The following is a 16,879-nucleotide window of genomic DNA, read 5'->3' on the forward strand; positions in this document are numbered from 1 at the left end:
ACCATCCTCCTCCTCATTTTGTGCCATCTGTATGGACAGATTTGGGATGAGTTTGATGAGTCTGTTTGTTGATGACAGTTAATCTAGGCAACAGTGGATGGCTCGTGCCAGAGAATAGGATGTTGTAGTTAAGAAGCCTCCGCTACAGACACGTCCATGCCATGGGAAATCAAAGTATCCATTAACCAATTTTTCTGAAAGAGTTTTAACTGAATAGTTTGATCAGCAACCAGCCTTGGACCATATGACATGCATCAACATCTGCTTGTTTTTTTTTAAACACATTCATGAGCATGGACACACGAAGGTTGTTTACATGCGCACATCTGTTGATTGGCACCGAATCAAAATGAACCTTTCATCTGGAAATTAACCAAAGCAAAACTGAATGGTTTCTAGTTTAAGAAGTGTGGTGGCGATAGATCCAGTGGATGTAAAAAAAAATCTACGCACCCCTGTTCAAATGCCGAGCCTTGTGAGATTAAAAACTAAATAAAATTAGATGTACATCACACTATGGGCCTGTTTTTCTTAAGATGGACTTAAGGCCTATGGCAGGTGGAAATAATTATGAACAGTTCAAAACAACAGTCTGTATGAGCAGAAAACCTACATGATGCCGCCAGAAAACAAAAAAAATGTCAGGAAAAGCCTACTAGAACCGTTGAACTTTATTTGGGGTTAATGAACGGCATTTGAATGGCGGCAGGTGTGTGCTGACTTCCATTTAGCACGACTTTGAATGTGACGGGTTAATTCTGAACACAACTCCATCACAGTTATAATAGGGTTTGTGCTGGTACATTTTTGGGGGAAATAATTTGTCATGGTCTGAACTTTAATATCACAAAAAGCTGGCTTTTGAATGTGGAGAATTTTATACGTTCAGTGTAGATATTCTGCTGTGTTCATGCCACACTGAACTCAGGTCAGTTATCCCATCTGACAAGTGTCTCTCAGATTACAGCCAGAAAAATCCATATCTTTCCTCATTGCTCCCCGACAAGTGTTTTTTTTACCCCCTTCAGCACTCTGAAAAATAATATCTAAATCCACCACATTTACTGGCAGTGAGTTAAACTTACAGTTATGAGATTCCGTTTCCCTTAAACAGTTTTTTTTCCATTTAATGCCACTGTAAAAGAATGATTAACTTGTAACTGAATAACCTCATTGTTTTTGGCATTTGCCCAAGACTTAACAGGGGAAATGACAGACTTGCCTCCCACACTCCGAATCAGCTTGGGAGCAGTCCAAGAAAATAAACGTTCAAGCCAGAGCACAACTCGAGCGCGCTGTACGTTAACAAGTCCATTTATTCACAACATCACGCTTAGAAGGAAAAGCCGAGCAGGGTAGAACCTGAACGAAGGCACACAGAAACAACAACCAACAATGGAGAATTTAAAGTGTTCAATTAACATAACATGCATGTTTTTGACATGTGCAAACTGAACACAGGAACGATTGAGCCATGTTTCGAACCCTGATCCTCCAACAACAACTATTCCAACATGCTGCTGGGCCAGAATTTTTTTTGAATTGAGTATTTTTGTGTTTAACATAAAAATAAGTACATAGCTTTAAAATAGTGGTGCCTTGAGATATCAATGTACTTTTTTTGCAGGGGGGCTGCAAGGGCTTAATGTAACATTTAAAGAGTTCAGAGATTTTATGTTTTCTAAGGGAAGACTTACTATCCGCACACTGCTGATATGAACAAAGCATGCAAAAATAAGGAAAAAGAACCACAGAAAAAAAAAAGAGTCTCACCTCTGTCCACTGTCCGTTGGTCTGTACCATGAGAATCACGCAAGGGTCTGATTTATTCAGAGTGTCTCGGTCTAGTAGAGCTTTACAAGACACCCGCAGCTCGACTTTGGAGACGCAGGTCGCCGGACCACCTAGACTGGTGGCGGGGGAGGTGGCCTCCTGAATGTCATTCATTCTGGCCCGGAGATGAGAGGAGCAGCCGAGCGGCAAACAACTAGTAGGAGATGATGTGCTCTCTAACTGTGAGGGATGAGAACAAGAAGCCGTTAGGCAAAGGATCCTGACAACAGACAACTTACCAGAGATTCACATTTAGTCCCAATAGGGACTTTTGTGGGACATATTATCTTACCTCCTATGAGGGATGGTTGGAAGTGGGCTTTTAAGGGATACAAGGATTACATTCTGAGATGAGTAGAGTCATCTACCTATCTATATCTCTATCTCTACAGATAGAAAGATTGCCTTTCTATCTAAAGATGTACCTGAAAATATCAGGTCACTTGTATCTCAAAGCGCCACCCTTTAAACTGGTTAAAAGACAAGTCTATCCATCCGAACGTAAAGTACTTCCAGCTGACACTGTGGACTGACACAGAGGAGAGACACTGGCAGAGATAACATGGATAGATCCTAAGCTGAGACCCATGGCAACAGTCCAAACCACTGCTTCATCATGCTTCATTTATATGCATTCATTTGGAAAAAAAAAAAAAATATATATATATATATATATATATATATATATATATATATATATATATATATATATATATATATATATATATATATACACACACACACACACACACACACACACACACACACACACACACACACACACGCATGCACACGCATATATATAGTTACTACAGGTCTTTGCTGCCCTTTAAGTATAATGTAGCAACAGGTACAGTACAGACAATTTGCCACCAGAACTTGCATACTTATTGCATGCACATTTTTGCTGGTGCAGCACCAAGGACAGTGCCCGGAACCAAATTGTGACACAAAAACGACTTTGAGAAGCTTTGCAAAATCCGTAATTAACCGCAAAACTGGCAAGCAACAACACATAGTGAGTCCAAAAAAAACAAAACACACACACACACACCTCATCATACCCCGTTCTGCTGTCAACATATGACAATATTTCTGGAATAGATATTGAAAGACATCTACTTACTTATTCGTCCAGGAGCTCAAAAATGCACACTCCTCATTTCCTTAGTGAAACACATTCATGTCACTCGTCGCTCTTAATTTACTCTCCTGTAGTGTGCCACTTTTGAATGATCTTCTGTGAAGCAGCAGCTTCATTTGCCTCCCTCATTGGTCACCAGGGCGTGTGGAAAAAACGGACAGAAAGAGAGGGAGGGGGAGGGAGGGGGAGGGAGGGGGAGAGAGAGAGAAAAGGAGAGAGAAAGAGAAAGGTTGGGCTTGTTCCCTTATACTCGATGAGTTGGAGTCTGAAAGCAAGCCTGCATGCTTGGTAAAAGACATAAGTTGTGCAAATTTACACAAAATGCTCAAATAAAAAGACAAGAGCCATTAATGCCGTGCTCTCTCCAAAACCACGAAAATACAATTGCAAGCCCTCCACATCCTTATTTGATGTGAATGTTCATCTGTAGCCTTAATCATTTTAACTCATATGCTAATAAAACCTTGGCCATGTTGCTTATACATTCGTCTTGTGATGCGAGCCAAAAGCTGCCGGAAATGCCATAGCAGAACAGAACATTAAGTACACTCATACATTCTCAGATCTACTTTAATACAAGAGAGGTGGACATTTCTTTTTTTTTTAATTGACCCTGGCAAACTGCACGCACAACAGCAACAAAAATGGAGCCAAATTTCACTTTTTAGTTTCTAATTTAGGAGTCCCCCGTGACTCTTAAGACCAAGCGGTGCCTGTTTCTGCAAATGTGGTGGTTACATAGACAGTTCTTAAGGCTGTTTCAAGCACCCTTCGTTAACGCCATCCCCACTGTCCCAGAAAAATGTACATTTAGATGACTTGGCTTCCTTTACTGTTTCAAGATTCCGCCAACAGGTCCATGTGGACGAGACGTGGACCTCCCACACCACAGCATTCATGACGTTACCCGCTGCCAGGCTCGTCTATCATTTAATGGCAACGTGTTACGTAACGTATTGTTTCCACAGAGTGTTTATGTATGCTTCGCAATACACCCACAAATGTATTGTTTTATGAATGTATCGGAGTGCATTGTGTAATATTTTTTTAGACTGTATGGGAGAGAAAAATGCCACTTTTTGAGATGTTGCCAGGTGGGCTATAGGTGACCAGAGACAAATGAGAAAGTGGCTTCAAATTGAGACCAAAGCACAAATTTGGAGATGAGTCACTCAAGCCGACGTGCTATGCCGGGAGAAAGTGGAGACTTAATTGAAAGCACTTTCAAACAAATCCTGTTTTCGCTGGCCTTGTGCTGACAACATGTTTGTTTTCTTTTATTTTTCCACTTTGAAGGATTCGTCTTGAGTGCAGCAGGCAGCGCCATTGGCTCCACTCCGCCAATTAGTCAAATAAAAGCACGCTGCTTCAGGAGGCTTTTTAAAAAATTTTATCCTCACACTATTGCGACAATTTTTCATTAAATTAACACTTAAGTTTTGTCATTTTAGAAATCATAACCACAAAGTGCAAAATAATTTGCCTGTGATTTTTTAGCGCACATGATTATTCGTGTGTGCCCTGCGATTGGCTGGCAACACATTCAGGAAGTACCCCACCTACTGCCCGAAGACAGCTGGGATAGGTTCTTGTACGCCCGCGACCCTTGTGAGGATAAATCAGATCAGAAAATAGAAGGATGATTTTGAAAACAACAAAAAATAAGCACAACAAAATAAAAACGATCAAGAAAAATCCCAAACGATTGTAACCCCGGCACACACACACAGCTTCCATCCCTGCCTAATCTATGAATGAAGCATGTGCTTGTAGGCACACACCTGAGCCCAGCAAAAATAAGGACCATCTGAGCCCCCTCAAAGGATGTTCTCTGCTCTTACACATGGTTTATCGACGCACACATGCACCCTTGCACGCACACATGCACCCTTGCGGCAGGTTCACATCCTTGTTGTCACTCGAGCAATCTCGTGTGTCTAATGTTGCGTTTGAGTGGCATCCCCCTGCAGTGGCCCCTCAGGGCTCAAAGGTTAGATATAGAAACATGAACGTTTGCAAGTAATTAAAGGACTTAATTGACGCCAATGTTTCACAAAATAGGATAAACACTGCGCTAACCAAGATGTAAATAACAGTAGTACATGACCAGCATTGGTTTTCACCAGGACATGGTCAGCAGCATTCTTACCGTCAGCCATCATATTGCCTATTATGTCTTTCAAAGATTATAATAGTTTTTGATGTCTCAAAAAATAGTATTCTACAAATGCTATTTTTTGAGACATCCGCGATGAGGTCAAATCAAATATGACATCACTTAAGCAGCCTCAATGGCTGCGCATGATACAAGGAATTCTAATGTCTACACAGGTTAACCGTGACTGAACAATTGCAGTCAACAGATGAGCCCCGGGGATCTCACGTGCATTACTTTTATGTACACCTGCATGAGCAAAAGTCCTGCCTACAGATGCTAATCTTGCAATTGACAGTGTCAAGAAAGGTATATCTATCGAGTATGAGGGACAACCATCTTAAATTAGGCCCCATTTGAGAAGACTCTTGGTCAGTGTCTCGTTTGATTGTGAATGTAATGCTGAATTACCAAAAAACAAGCCCCTGCACACACAACTTTTGACATTTTCTACAAGATTGTGCCAAATGCTGATCTACCTTTTTTTGGTAGTGTCCTGACACTTCCCAGGTCCTTTCAAGTTTCTGTGCAAGTCATACCAAGCGCCTCTCGAAGTAACGACCACTGTGACTCTTGCGCCATCTACTGACATCTAACAAGTGTTGCAATTTATGCACCTTTTTTTCGAGACTATTAGAAACTCCACTTTGGTTGTCATTTTTTAAGACAAGAAAACCTTTAGTAGTCTCGCAATGTTGAAATTCCCAATTCACAGCAGCAAAGTTATGAAAGGAAGAAAGAGAACAACAAAAGATGGGAGCTGCTGGAAAGGCAGCCACTCTCGCAGAGCCATTTTGAAGTCAAAATAAAAATAACACACACAACACATAGGACACAGACAGTCATGCAATCTTCGCCACTTTTCTATTTGTTGTTTTCTTCCAAATTTCGAAGTTTTGGGGCACTCTTGTCCAGTCCGCATACATTTGCACTGATGCAGTGAAACCAACCATTTAGTGAGAGAGTACAGTGCTGTCTTCAATGATATGGTTGGAAAATATCTGGCATCGGGTAAGACCCTCAATCACGACAGTCTCGGGTTAATCTTTTTTAACACTTTATTCTGCAAAGTTCCGAAGTAACAACTATTACTTTTTCTTCTCCACATCCTGCTCAGCAGCCTCTTTGGCTCTTTTGGCACGGATACCGAAGAGACGTGCGTGAGCGCGGGCCATGCGCAGGCTGGCGAAAGCCTTGAAGTTCTTCTCATCTTCAGAGATAATCCGGGCCTTCTCCTTCTTGTGCACCTGAAAGAACAAAAAAACCCATCAACACCTGCACAACTATGCTGCTCATGTATTTGTTTGTTTTTGGAGAAATGTAGTCATCAGAAAAAGGGGTTCAAAAGTATCATCAATGAAATACAGAGATTCCGGAGAAATTGTCATCATCTGACTGTGCCACTGCAAATGAAGCCTAAACAGACTTTCCCCATTCTAATTTGAGTATATTGCCTTTGAACAGTGTTCACTCACAGTTTTGATGGGCATCACTGGTCCCTTGAGCTGGGTGGCCATCTTCAGTTCCTCCTCCTGAACACACAAGAGTGTTACTACAACACGAAGACAATAACATCCCTCGACCTATGCACAACTTTAAAATATTGGCTGTAAAATAAAACAGACTTCAAATACCATCTAAGTATGACAGCCTGTTACGGCCATCTGAATTAAGTACCGACACCCAATTTTGGTTACTCATTATACAGCAAGTGTTGTATTTTAACATACACATTTCAGTGTCCTTTTTTTTAAAGATACTTATAGATCTTTGCAAAAAAATACATAAAAATAAAATCAGCAAATACTGGACATTGGCGTTGGCAAAACAAACGCTACGGAACCCTTCATGCCTCTTGAGGAACTTACAGTGCTGTCTCCCTTCTTAGGAGCAGAAGCCTTCCTGGGGAACAGGATGAGCTTAGAGCGGTACTGTTTGAGGCGCTGCACGTTGGCCTGAAGAGATTCTGTGGACCTGTTGCGGCGGCGGGGATCTACAGAGATTCCGATGGTGCGGGCTGTCTTTTTGTGGATGCCAGCAGCCTACAAGGTGGAGCATTGTCTCAGTAAGAATGCTTCAGATCTGTCAGTTGGGTTGCCACCTTAACCGGGGGTGAGGGTTTATCTTGTTTTTTTTTTTTTTACAGAAACAGTCATCAGAAAAAAGGGTTCAATGCATTCATCAAGAAAATACAGAGATTCCGGAGATTGTCGTCATCTGACTGTTTAATGATAGATTGAGATTCAAATGCAGATCATTTGCTTAAAAAGTTTTTTTTTAAATAATTTTGCTGCACTTTATATTTATATGACAGTTAAAATGGGTTGGTGTCCATAATGAACCCATAAAACTTCTACCCTTAGAATTCAAATAAAATTGTTTTTGGAACAAGTCCCAGCTGTGGCATTTTATGTATTGTTCCGTGAATAAGAGTGCTACACAATTGCTTAGGATTAGTGGTGCACGCTATCTATCATACATGCTTATAGTGCGAAACTGATGTTTCAATTTTTTTGTTATAGTTACTTTTTAAAAACGGTAATTTCTGTCACTCCATTTAATTGAATATCGTAGTCTACTATTAGCATGGTACAGGAAATAACGTAACAGGAATTACCAAGGACAGTTCCAAATATTTTGTCAAGCAAAACTGATCCATTGGACATTATTGCAGATCGTGTGCTTCTGTTAGATATTTTAGACTCATTATAAACTGGTTATCTGAAGCATAACGTCTGAAGAAACGTCCGGATTACCTTGAGCTCCTCCAGGGTGAAACCACGTCCAGCACGGACCCTAGTGTGGTATCTGATGGTGGGGCATCTGACTTGTGGCCTCAGTGGCCCAGCGACAGGACGGGGAGCGATGCGACGGGCCTTAGCCTGGCGAGTCTTTTGCCTGACAAAAGACAACTCTCGGTTAAACTTTCACAAACCATAAAGACCTGCGTTTACAGTCCATTAACATTCGCCGTGGACAGTGTTCTCCATTATTTTCAGAGGACAGAGACCAAGTCCTGTCATGGACAGCAAAAATCTGAAACAATTGTCAAAATTTATAACTGCCTGTAGAAGTCAGTGGCAGAGCACTACATTAATCTGTTCCATCCGCGGACACTTTTCATATTTTCTTGATAGCGCGATTACTTGCACGTATCGTTTTCTTGGGAGACATATTCAGGGCAAATTTATAGTGGGGAAAATAATGGGTGAAGTACATGACAGACAGATCAAAAGAACTTGATGCTGGACAAGTGAGCATTAGACATGGATTTCAGGAAAAATAATATGGACGCCCACAATTTGATAGTGACCCAGTCAGACCATGGCAATTCCAATGGCAAATAATTACTTCAAACAAAAAAAATGTGAATGCTGATCCCAAAATATCCGCATCTATTTTTTTTATGTCAAAAATAAGTCATGAGATTTCTTTAGTATATTGTAGGCACATAATACGGCGCACACCTCCGTCATTGCAGTATTTTTTTTATTCCAATATTTTCCGGTTTGCAGACTTTGTAGTGCCAACATCGCCAATAATCAATATCATCTTCTCCATGTAACATACATTGAAAATCACTTGAGACAAGCCAAGTAGAAAAACGCAAAATGTTCTTCCTAAATATGCCAACTCATCATAGCGTCTTTGCCCGCTGGCAACACACACTCACCTGCGGAGTTTCCTAGCTGGCTGGTTGAACCAAGTGCGGACTCTTTTCTGCCAGTCTTTGTGGAAGTGTGGGTTCAGGATCATTCCATTCCGGCTGGGGGCCATGGCTGCCTACTTCCCTGAAACGCAAGCACAAGTCACGGGCATGAGAAAACTTCAATGCCGGTACTGTCACACCATGCATCTGCCCCAAGCAATGGCTGACAGACAGCAAGTTAGCCAAGCTAGCGGGCTATCTACGGGAGACCGACATGTTTTGTTAACTACTTATACAAGTGAACATGGACTGGAATTTCAGCCCTGTGTATGTTCACTCGCTCACACACCCATTCCTTTATTTATGAACAAGGTAACATCTTTCATTTCATAATGTCAGCAGCAACAGTAGCAGACACGCTACTGTCAGTGGACATCACCATGAAAACAACCGCTTAGAGAAGCCTCAACTAAAATTCTCCAGTCAATAAATACCTAATCTCAAAGGTGACAAATCGCACTACTCAGTGGAACAATTTAAATTTAGAAACGCTTTGTCTACGTTACGGATTGAACACGATTCTACGAAAAACTAGCAGAGGATATTTTCATACCTACGAGGGAGGAAAATGGCCGAAAGGAAAAAGGAAGAAGAATTGTGGTGGATTGTGGGATAGGCGTCAAACAGCCAATCACCGAGCAGTAGTCTCGTCAAAGAGTATATACAGCGTCCAGATATACAGTTGTTTGGATACGTGTACTTTTTTGTACTCAAAATACGTGATTTTGAGTACAAATTCAAAGAGTCCGACTACAAACGAAATACAACGTAGTGTAATGTGCTACACACACTGACCCTTTCGTTGGTTAAAACGCGGAATTTAAGGTATGGCAATTATTACGTTCCACATTGAAGTCGTTTTGCTGTCAGTAATGTGAACGGTCCACTACTTATGGTTGATAATAGAAGGCAGAATCACAGAATCCTTTTTACTTCTGTTTAATTGTCTATTTAATGATTATTGTTTGTTATGTTGTATAATATAGAGTGCTAATTTTCACATTGCAAACAATTTGGGGGGCTGGAAGGAATTAAAGGCAAAAATGATGAGATTGCGTGTTAACATGGTCAAACTCATATCTCAAGACACCACTATATTTGCCTATGAAAATGCAGCCTTTCGCAGAGCTCAGTCACGCTACTAACATGGGACAAATGCAAATACCCGTTCCAAAATTCCATAGGCTACATATATTATTGGGGCTGGAACTAACAATTATTTAAATGATTGATAAATCAATTGATTATTTTAGGATTAGCAGTCCTGTACACGATCAATCAAATTAAAAAATATATATTGGGGATTCAGTTCTTGGTTTGAACATAATTTAGAAATTTGGCAAAAAACTTGCTAGTTTATTTGACACACACACACACACACGGAGGCAACAGAAATTTGGAGATGTGCTGTTGAGGAGCTGATATTCTGAGGATTTGGACAATTCTGTTAAATAAAACAAAGTAATTTGTCGATGAATCGTTGCAACTGTGCTTATTATTCAGTTTGTCTTAAAACCAAGACCTGCAATTTTAAAAGCCAACACCAGTGGCATGTTGATAAAAACGATATAAAGTTGCGGTCTTCCCTTTGAACACCAGAATGTGCAAGAACTATCGGTCATCATGTCATTCATTCAGTGATTTTAAAAGCCCTGCCTCATTAATCATTAATCAAGTGGCCTCTGTTCTCTATTCCTATCTGGACCTAAGGGGGAAGGGTCAAGGTGCATGGACTGTAGGAACAAGAAGCACCTGAGTCAAGTGCACACACCAACACCTTCATCAGCAAAAACACGTTTGTTTGTTTGTTTGTTTTAACCGATTGCATATTTGCTTTTGCAACAGTTTCACTGTTCCAATTGTTCAAATCGTGTTTGAATACTGTATGTGAAAATAAACTTGGAACACCTGCGGGCATTTCTTCTCAAACAAAAATGACATTTTATTTCATGAAGGTGACAGCGCTTACGATCACTGTCTAGTTTTCCATCTCCTCTGTGCATTCAAGAGCACCCAACAAACTAGACCCAACATTCTAAAAGCCCTTATGTGGTTTTACTAACTCAATCAATCTATATATTCGAAACAGACGCTATTGACAGACAAAAAATTATTATTATAGCACTGTTTCGGTATGAAAATAAATACTACAGAGAATGAGGGTTGTTGCGAGTTGTTACTGAAGTACAAAAGTAGCACAGCGAGTTGAAAGATTTATTATTCCAGCGATTTGATAAAATTATCATATGCATCTTGATCCATGAGGCCTTGCAGCTCTTCCGGCCTTTCGATGGTCATCTTGATGAGCCAACCTGCAAAGGGAGAAGTCAAGCTCGAGGAACGAGTGTACATGTTTTCTGCCACGCATGCTCTTGGGGCTCACCGTCTGTATAGCAGGCTTTATTCACCATAGCAGGATTGTCGGCCAGCGCAGTGTTAATTTCCTTCACTTCACCTGTCAGCGGTGAGTAAAGCTCACTTGCGGCCTTCACGCTTTCCAAGGCACCAAACTCCTCTGCAACGCAGGTAATGTCACACACGCCTTATCTCACGGCACACTTCTGCAGAACTGTAAAGTGTGGGCCGGGCGTACCCATTTGCTCAAGGCTTTGGCCCACTTCGGGGAGTCCGCAGTACACCACATCGCCTAAAGCTTCCTAAAAAATAAATAGCCAATACAGTAAATGAATTTAAATGAATGGAAATTCATTTAATCTGTTCCAGCTTTCCCCCCAAACTACAACTGTTCAATTGTGTAATTTAATATAGAAAAATAGCTCTCATAATACAGTATTTTATTTTTTTAAAAAACAGTCAAGACAGAATGAAATGGAATGAAAAAGAATGCTACCGTTTTTTGTATTTTTTTTTTAAACCGTTTGCCCATTATTTGAAATGCTGTTAATGACCAAACCAGTGACTGAATCATAATTCATTTGTGAATGTTTGTGTCTATTCACTGGCAATTTGAAATACCGTGGAATGTGGATTTTTCGCTGTTGTGACCTGGTCTGGAACATTTCCCAAATGATAAACAACGGCTCACTGTACAAAAAAAGGAATAAAGCCGAGCCTGACATTTGGTCCATAATGTTGGTTGACATTGGTAATCTCAATTTGTGAACACGTGAATAAAAACAAATAATTCTTATTCACCACGTGAACTGTTACTGCTGTGACTATGTGGCGCGTCTTAAACTCGCTGTGAATGACATCACTTAGTCTTGAGGAAGGAGAGTTTCAAAAGATATCCAGTTCAGCGTACCTCCTTCAACAACCATTTATAAACCAGTGATTTATCCATTGTGTTCATATTTAATTTAATTGAAAGATGTTTGTTGTTTTTTTTTCTCTTTCTCCTTTCTTCTTTCTACATACATTCTTGCTGCTGGAGGCTGTAAATTTCCCCAGTGTGGGACGAATAAAGGATATCTTACCCACTCTAAGTTCTGTCACGACTGCCTACGTAACCTTCAAGCAGCTGCTCAAGTAGCCCTCACCCTCTGCCATCGTCTCTCCTTTAAATGAATGCTGTATTTGAATACCAATGATGAAGCCTGATTTCAGCCCAATGACCTTTTTTTTTTTTTTTGTTGGTAAAGGCATGATTATTAGATGTCTCTAGAACAGGGATGCTCATTAGGTAGATCCTGATCTACCGGTAGATCTAAGACAGGTCCCAAGTAGATCCGAGGAGTGTCGAGGAGAAGAAAAAAAAATTGTGTCTTTGTACATGTTAATAATACATTTTGTGTTAATGTACACTGCACCCTAATCATCTAATCAGTCTCATTTTCACCCCAAAAATATTTAAAAATAAAATAAAGCAGGTAAATATTGAATTTACGCCGACGCGTGATTACGTCACCGGAAGTTGTTAGCTCTCAGCAGTCTGCAATTGCAGCTTGTGATCAGAACTGTTGCACTCTATCTTTTATCGTCATTATTCTCATTCAGAGTTTGCTTCGTGTACAATTCACCGAGGGCATGAGCAAAGAATAAGAATCTAGGAGGGCCCTGGGAAGCACTTTAAAACGTTACATGTGAGCTACGATAGTTAACAGGCTGCAAAAGTGCGTCGCTTGCCTCAGTTTCAGGCCGTTTCTCATCAAGGCGTGCGTGTGTGCTTGTGCGTGTGTGCGTGGGTGTGTGCGCGCGCGCGCGCGCCGGTAAAGATAGATCCCGGGAGGTTAGTTGATCGAAAAGTAGATCTTCGATCCAAAATGTTTGAGCACCCCTGCTCTAGAAGATTAGTTTGGGTGTGTGAAAGGGGAACAAGAATATATTGTCTGCACCCCCCTTGGTCTAAACATTGTAATCTGATCAAAATTATGTTCATGGAATTAGAACTATGCAGATTGATCCATTCCTTTTAGTTTAATCTCTCAGGGCTGCCATTTTGGCCTTAGACCACCCTTTGGTGTCAACTGAAATTGACGTCAAACTGCCCTCAAGCTCGCATTGCGGATGTCACAGCACAAGTGTTTTCTGAGTTTGCTCACATGAGATTTCATACATCTTATTTCATTGAACTGAATACAGATTAAGGCGCAACTGGTTGGGTGTCATTCACCACAATTTAAAAAAAAAAGAAAGAAAAGCTTCCAACCGTAATGTCGCTATAGAGACAAGTAAACTGTGAGCCTAACTTTTTGTGCAATAATACCTTGAGTTATGACTTTAATTCGTTCTGTAACTAAATTTAGAACTCAACACATTTAAAATCAATATTCCCATTGAATTTAAATGACATGTAATTAATCCATTCCAGAAGGTACAGAAACTTTTTTTAAAATAAAAAAAAAGTGTTGCATTGTGTAAAAATATAACAAAAAAGGACTTATGTATGTAGTGTGACTGCTTTACTTTCAGACAAGCCCCCCCCCCCCCCCCCCCCCCATATAGTGTTGTACGTGTTCCTTAAAGGGGTCCAGCCTAGTGAGGGACATTAGGAAGATGGCATGTCCATTTGATTTTTGACCTATTGGAGCGGCTTGAGAGTATCCTCATTTTGTATTTGAGTGTTACAGGTCAGACCAAATCATGAAAGAATGATTAGTGAACAGACAAAGACAAAGTCTTACCTGAGCATAATTGCTGATACCGACCGTGCCAATGTTACCTTCTACTCGCACCCACTCGTGCTTATCTGTGAACTTTAAAGCTGCACAGGGAACAAAGCAAGAACAAAGATCAACAGGTAAAATATTCAGTTCATGGCATTAGTTTCGAAAGACACTTATGGCAGAACCTCAAATAAGTCGCACAATTCAGAATTTGACAGACATTTTATTTAGTATTGGTTGATCCTTTACTAATCCATATAGATATTTTTTTTCATACTACAGGTAGTTAAAACATTCACCGAACAAACACATTTCTAAAACCTTTTAAAATACTGGTGCAAATCAGGATTGTGCACTTTAAGTGTAGTACCAAGTACAGTCAAGTAAAACAAAAAAAATACTAATATGTTCTATGCACTCCACCAGTCTAAACGTGGCATTTTGCATTTGTAGAATATGAATTAAGGAGGAACATCCACACACTTGTATCCACCTTGGGGGGTGCAGTCATTTTGCCACTTTGCTGTCAACTGAAAATGACATCAGCCTAAGGCTGTTCACCAAGCCCTTAGGGCCAGGCCATAAGGGTGAGCAGCACCCCCTTTTCTGGGTTTTAACGATTTCACCTTTACAGTGGTTCTATGATGAATTAGAACAGTGCGAGTGTTTCATTCCCCAGTGCTGGCACCATTTCAGCATGCAGACTAATACAGGCTTGAACCAGACTGTAATATGTTGATGCATGGCTGGGAGAGCTCAGTCAGGGATGCCGTCCCAAAGTGAGGCCTCAATACATGGCTTCTACACGGAATTCTTGCAAAGGTACTGTAACAATATTAAACACTGTCGCAGAAACTTACTTAGTACACGTGTGCGTGCTAACATTCGTTTTACTTTGGATGGCTGGCATTAGTTTAATGGGTTGCTCCATATTGCACAAGCAGAGACATATTTGTTAGGATTGACAGGTCACTTGATTGAAAGCGTCAGACTGAAGAAGTAATGCTTAGTTGTGCGTTAGCATTGCTAACAGGCTGCTGCTAATCTTCAACACGAGTTAAAAGTTTGGGTCTGACCAGCCAGTCGAACGTGACGTCCACTTCCGCTTGTGATTGTGAACCCCAATTCCCAAGTGTTTTACCTTCGGCGCGGGCAGTCGTGGTGCTCAATGTCCTCGCCGCCCACACCAGCCGTGTCGCTGGGAGAGCCGCGGTGGGCGACAGTTGGGGAAGTCCGGAGGTTAAGTTTGCGGAGAGGCACCGCAGCGCCGCTCTCATCGCCATCTTCACTCCGTGTGGGTGCGCGTGGGAGCCGGCGCACATACACTTGACCTCGGGAGCGCGCATCATCAATTGGGGAGGGGACGGGCTCTAGTTTTTGCTGACATCTAGCGGCAAATACGCAGATTAGCGTCACAGCAAGCAGCAAACTCAGACAAGGCATTGTATGAATTCTTTTAACGAGCTACATAAACTTGAATGGATCTATGCAAATAGATTTGTTTTATTGACGGAACCGGTACACTTCACATTACATGTACAATGATATGAATGAAAAATATGGCCATATAATTGATTTCACGGTTTACTACACACAATTTTACCCATATAACGTTTAATATAAAGCTGTATTTTAGGTAAATTTTATGTAATTTTTAACATGACTGTAAAACCTTCTTAACGTGTATTTAGAATGAGAAAAACACAAGCAATATTCAAAACAAACAAACAAACAAACAAACAAAAAACAGCGCGTTTCTTTATTTCAGCGGTCTGGTCAGTCAAGGTGGAGCCTTAAGTAAAATTAATTTGACACGTTAACTTAGAGGCGGAACACACAGAGTCATATGAGCTTCTTGAAATGACACAATGAATCACTCATGACACGTTCTCATGTACGATCTCACAAAACCTTTAAAAAGCTTATTTCTCGACAATACAAGTTTTATTTGTAGTTGATGAACGTCAAATTATGAGACGCAGCCTCAGTATTACGGATTCTCCGTTAGAAAAAAAACATTGGTTAGGACCTGTGCGTCCACGTGTGTGGACATGACGTCTTTGGCTTTCAAGACTATAATGTTAAATTTTGGACTATAAGGGCCTGGCGTCCACTTACCGGGACGTTTCATCAAGTAAAAAAAATAATTCTTTGTTTTCTTTGTCAAATAATATGACAATTTAATTGATGTTCTAATTTAGGGAAGCACGGTGAAGTGACTTCTACTGTTGCTATTCTAGATATTGCTATGCAAAGCATTCACAATTTTAACTCATTCGCTGAATGTACGTGGACAGTAGAGTCATGCAAGAGTTCGGGGTCCAATGAGGTTAAAAAACATTTTTTTTTCGTTTTTTACTGGCTGAACCAGGACAATTATATAAGCCCATTCCTGTCAGCTTTTTAAAAATGTCATTTAACTGTCGGCAAGCAGACACCAGGCTCCAAAGTAAACTTAGGATACGTCTATTCATCGGGACAACTGATTGCAGAAATGTGCGCCCCTTTGAGGAATAGCCATCTTTAAGACACAAGAGTCGGGTTGGGGGGATGGGGTAGGTGTTGGGGGTTAATTCTTGCGGAAATGGTGGGAAATAGTTAATGTATTGAAAATATAAGGATCAACACATCAGGTGTGCGATTTGACGTTTGATTGCATCATATTCTCGTTAAAAAACGGTTATTGATAGAAAAGTAAGATTAGTTTTGCAATTCTCGATATCACTTGCTTATTAAGATGGCAACCGGGTAGGCTGCCGTCGGCAAGTGCTCTCATGAGCCTTGCTTTTTTATTTATTTTTTGTTTGTTTTGTCACTTTGTGTTTGTTGTTACTATTAGTCACTCAGACGGTGACCAATTTTAGCGAGAGACAAAGAAATCACATTTGTGAATTGTATTGGATTCCTTGTTGTCATACTTGACTGTTGATCTATTCTTACCGTTATATAATTTGTAATAAAAAAACTTTCGA

At 40.6% G+C, this 16,879-nt stretch overlaps 2 protein-coding genes and 2 non-coding genes across 7 annotated transcripts in view; all 4 read right to left on the reverse strand.

Moving 5' to 3' along the window:
* LOC127599671 (60S ribosomal protein L13) overlaps positions 1-9,502 on the reverse strand; it is a 39,874-nt gene extending 30,372 nt beyond the window's left edge. Inside the window, exons 1-6 of one of the 4 annotated variants that reach the window (XM_052063791.1) lie at positions 9,395-9,499; positions 8,806-8,923; positions 7,889-8,030; positions 7,001-7,174; positions 6,608-6,664; positions 6,173-6,379 (exon numbers count right to left, since the gene is read on the reverse strand). In XM_052063791.1, coding sequence (XP_051919751.1) covers positions 6,221-6,379; positions 6,608-6,664; positions 7,001-7,174; positions 7,889-8,030; positions 8,806-8,909 — 636 coding nt within the window. In that variant the 5' untranslated portion in view covers positions 8,910-8,923; positions 9,395-9,499 and the 3' untranslated portion in view covers positions 6,173-6,220. Of the gene's footprint in view, positions 1-1,773; positions 2,014-2,959; positions 3,141-6,172; positions 6,380-6,607; positions 6,665-7,000; positions 7,175-7,888; positions 8,031-8,805; positions 8,924-9,394 lie in introns of those variants that run through there. The other 3 variants (XM_052063792.1, XM_052063790.1, XM_052063789.1) reach the window with 3 other exon arrangements.
* Positions 6,446-6,522, reverse strand: LOC127600113 (small nucleolar RNA MBII-202). Its single transcript, XR_007962279.1, has one exon. It is a non-coding gene; the product is annotated as a small nucleolar RNA MBII-202 (small nucleolar RNA).
* LOC127600112 (small nucleolar RNA MBII-202) lies at positions 7,275-7,348 on the reverse strand. The gene has a single exon (XR_007962278.1). It is a non-coding gene; the product is annotated as a small nucleolar RNA MBII-202 (small nucleolar RNA).
* A 1,539-nt stretch (positions 9,503-11,041) lies between the features above and the next one.
* gcshb (glycine cleavage system protein H (aminomethyl carrier), b) lies at positions 11,042-15,268 on the reverse strand. The gene is made up of 5 exons (XM_052063811.1): positions 15,049-15,268; positions 13,926-14,005; positions 11,435-11,498; positions 11,225-11,356; positions 11,042-11,153 (listed from the first exon to the last, which is right to left on the reverse strand). Exons 1-5 carry the CDS (start codon positions 15,254-15,256, stop codon positions 11,059-11,061), a joined length of 579 nt encoding a protein of 192 aa, XP_051919771.1. The 5' UTR covers positions 15,257-15,268; the 3' UTR covers positions 11,042-11,058.
* Between the last annotated feature and the right edge of the window lie 1,611 nt (positions 15,269-16,879).

This window comes from Hippocampus zosterae, chromosome 4 (genome assembly GCF_025434085.1).
Source record: "Hippocampus zosterae strain Florida chromosome 4, ASM2543408v3, whole genome shotgun sequence".
In the NCBI taxonomy this organism is placed as follows: Eukaryota; Metazoa; Chordata; class Actinopteri; order Syngnathiformes; family Syngnathidae; genus Hippocampus; species Hippocampus zosterae.

Bases quoted from the DNA above. Each gene is read 5' to 3' on its own strand.
- gcshb (XM_052063811.1), bottom strand. From the start codon at position 15,256: ATGATGCGCGCTCCCGAGGTCAAGTGTATGTGCGCCGGCTCCCACGCG. The intron at 14,006-15,048 runs GTAAAACACTTG...TTCCCTGTGCAG, and splicing joins CACGACTGCCCGCGCCGAAG to CTTTAAAGTTCACAGATAAG. The intron at 11,499-13,925 runs GTAAGACTTTGT...TTTATTTTTTAG, and splicing joins GTATCAGCAATTATGCTCAG to GAAGCTTTAGGCGATGTGGT.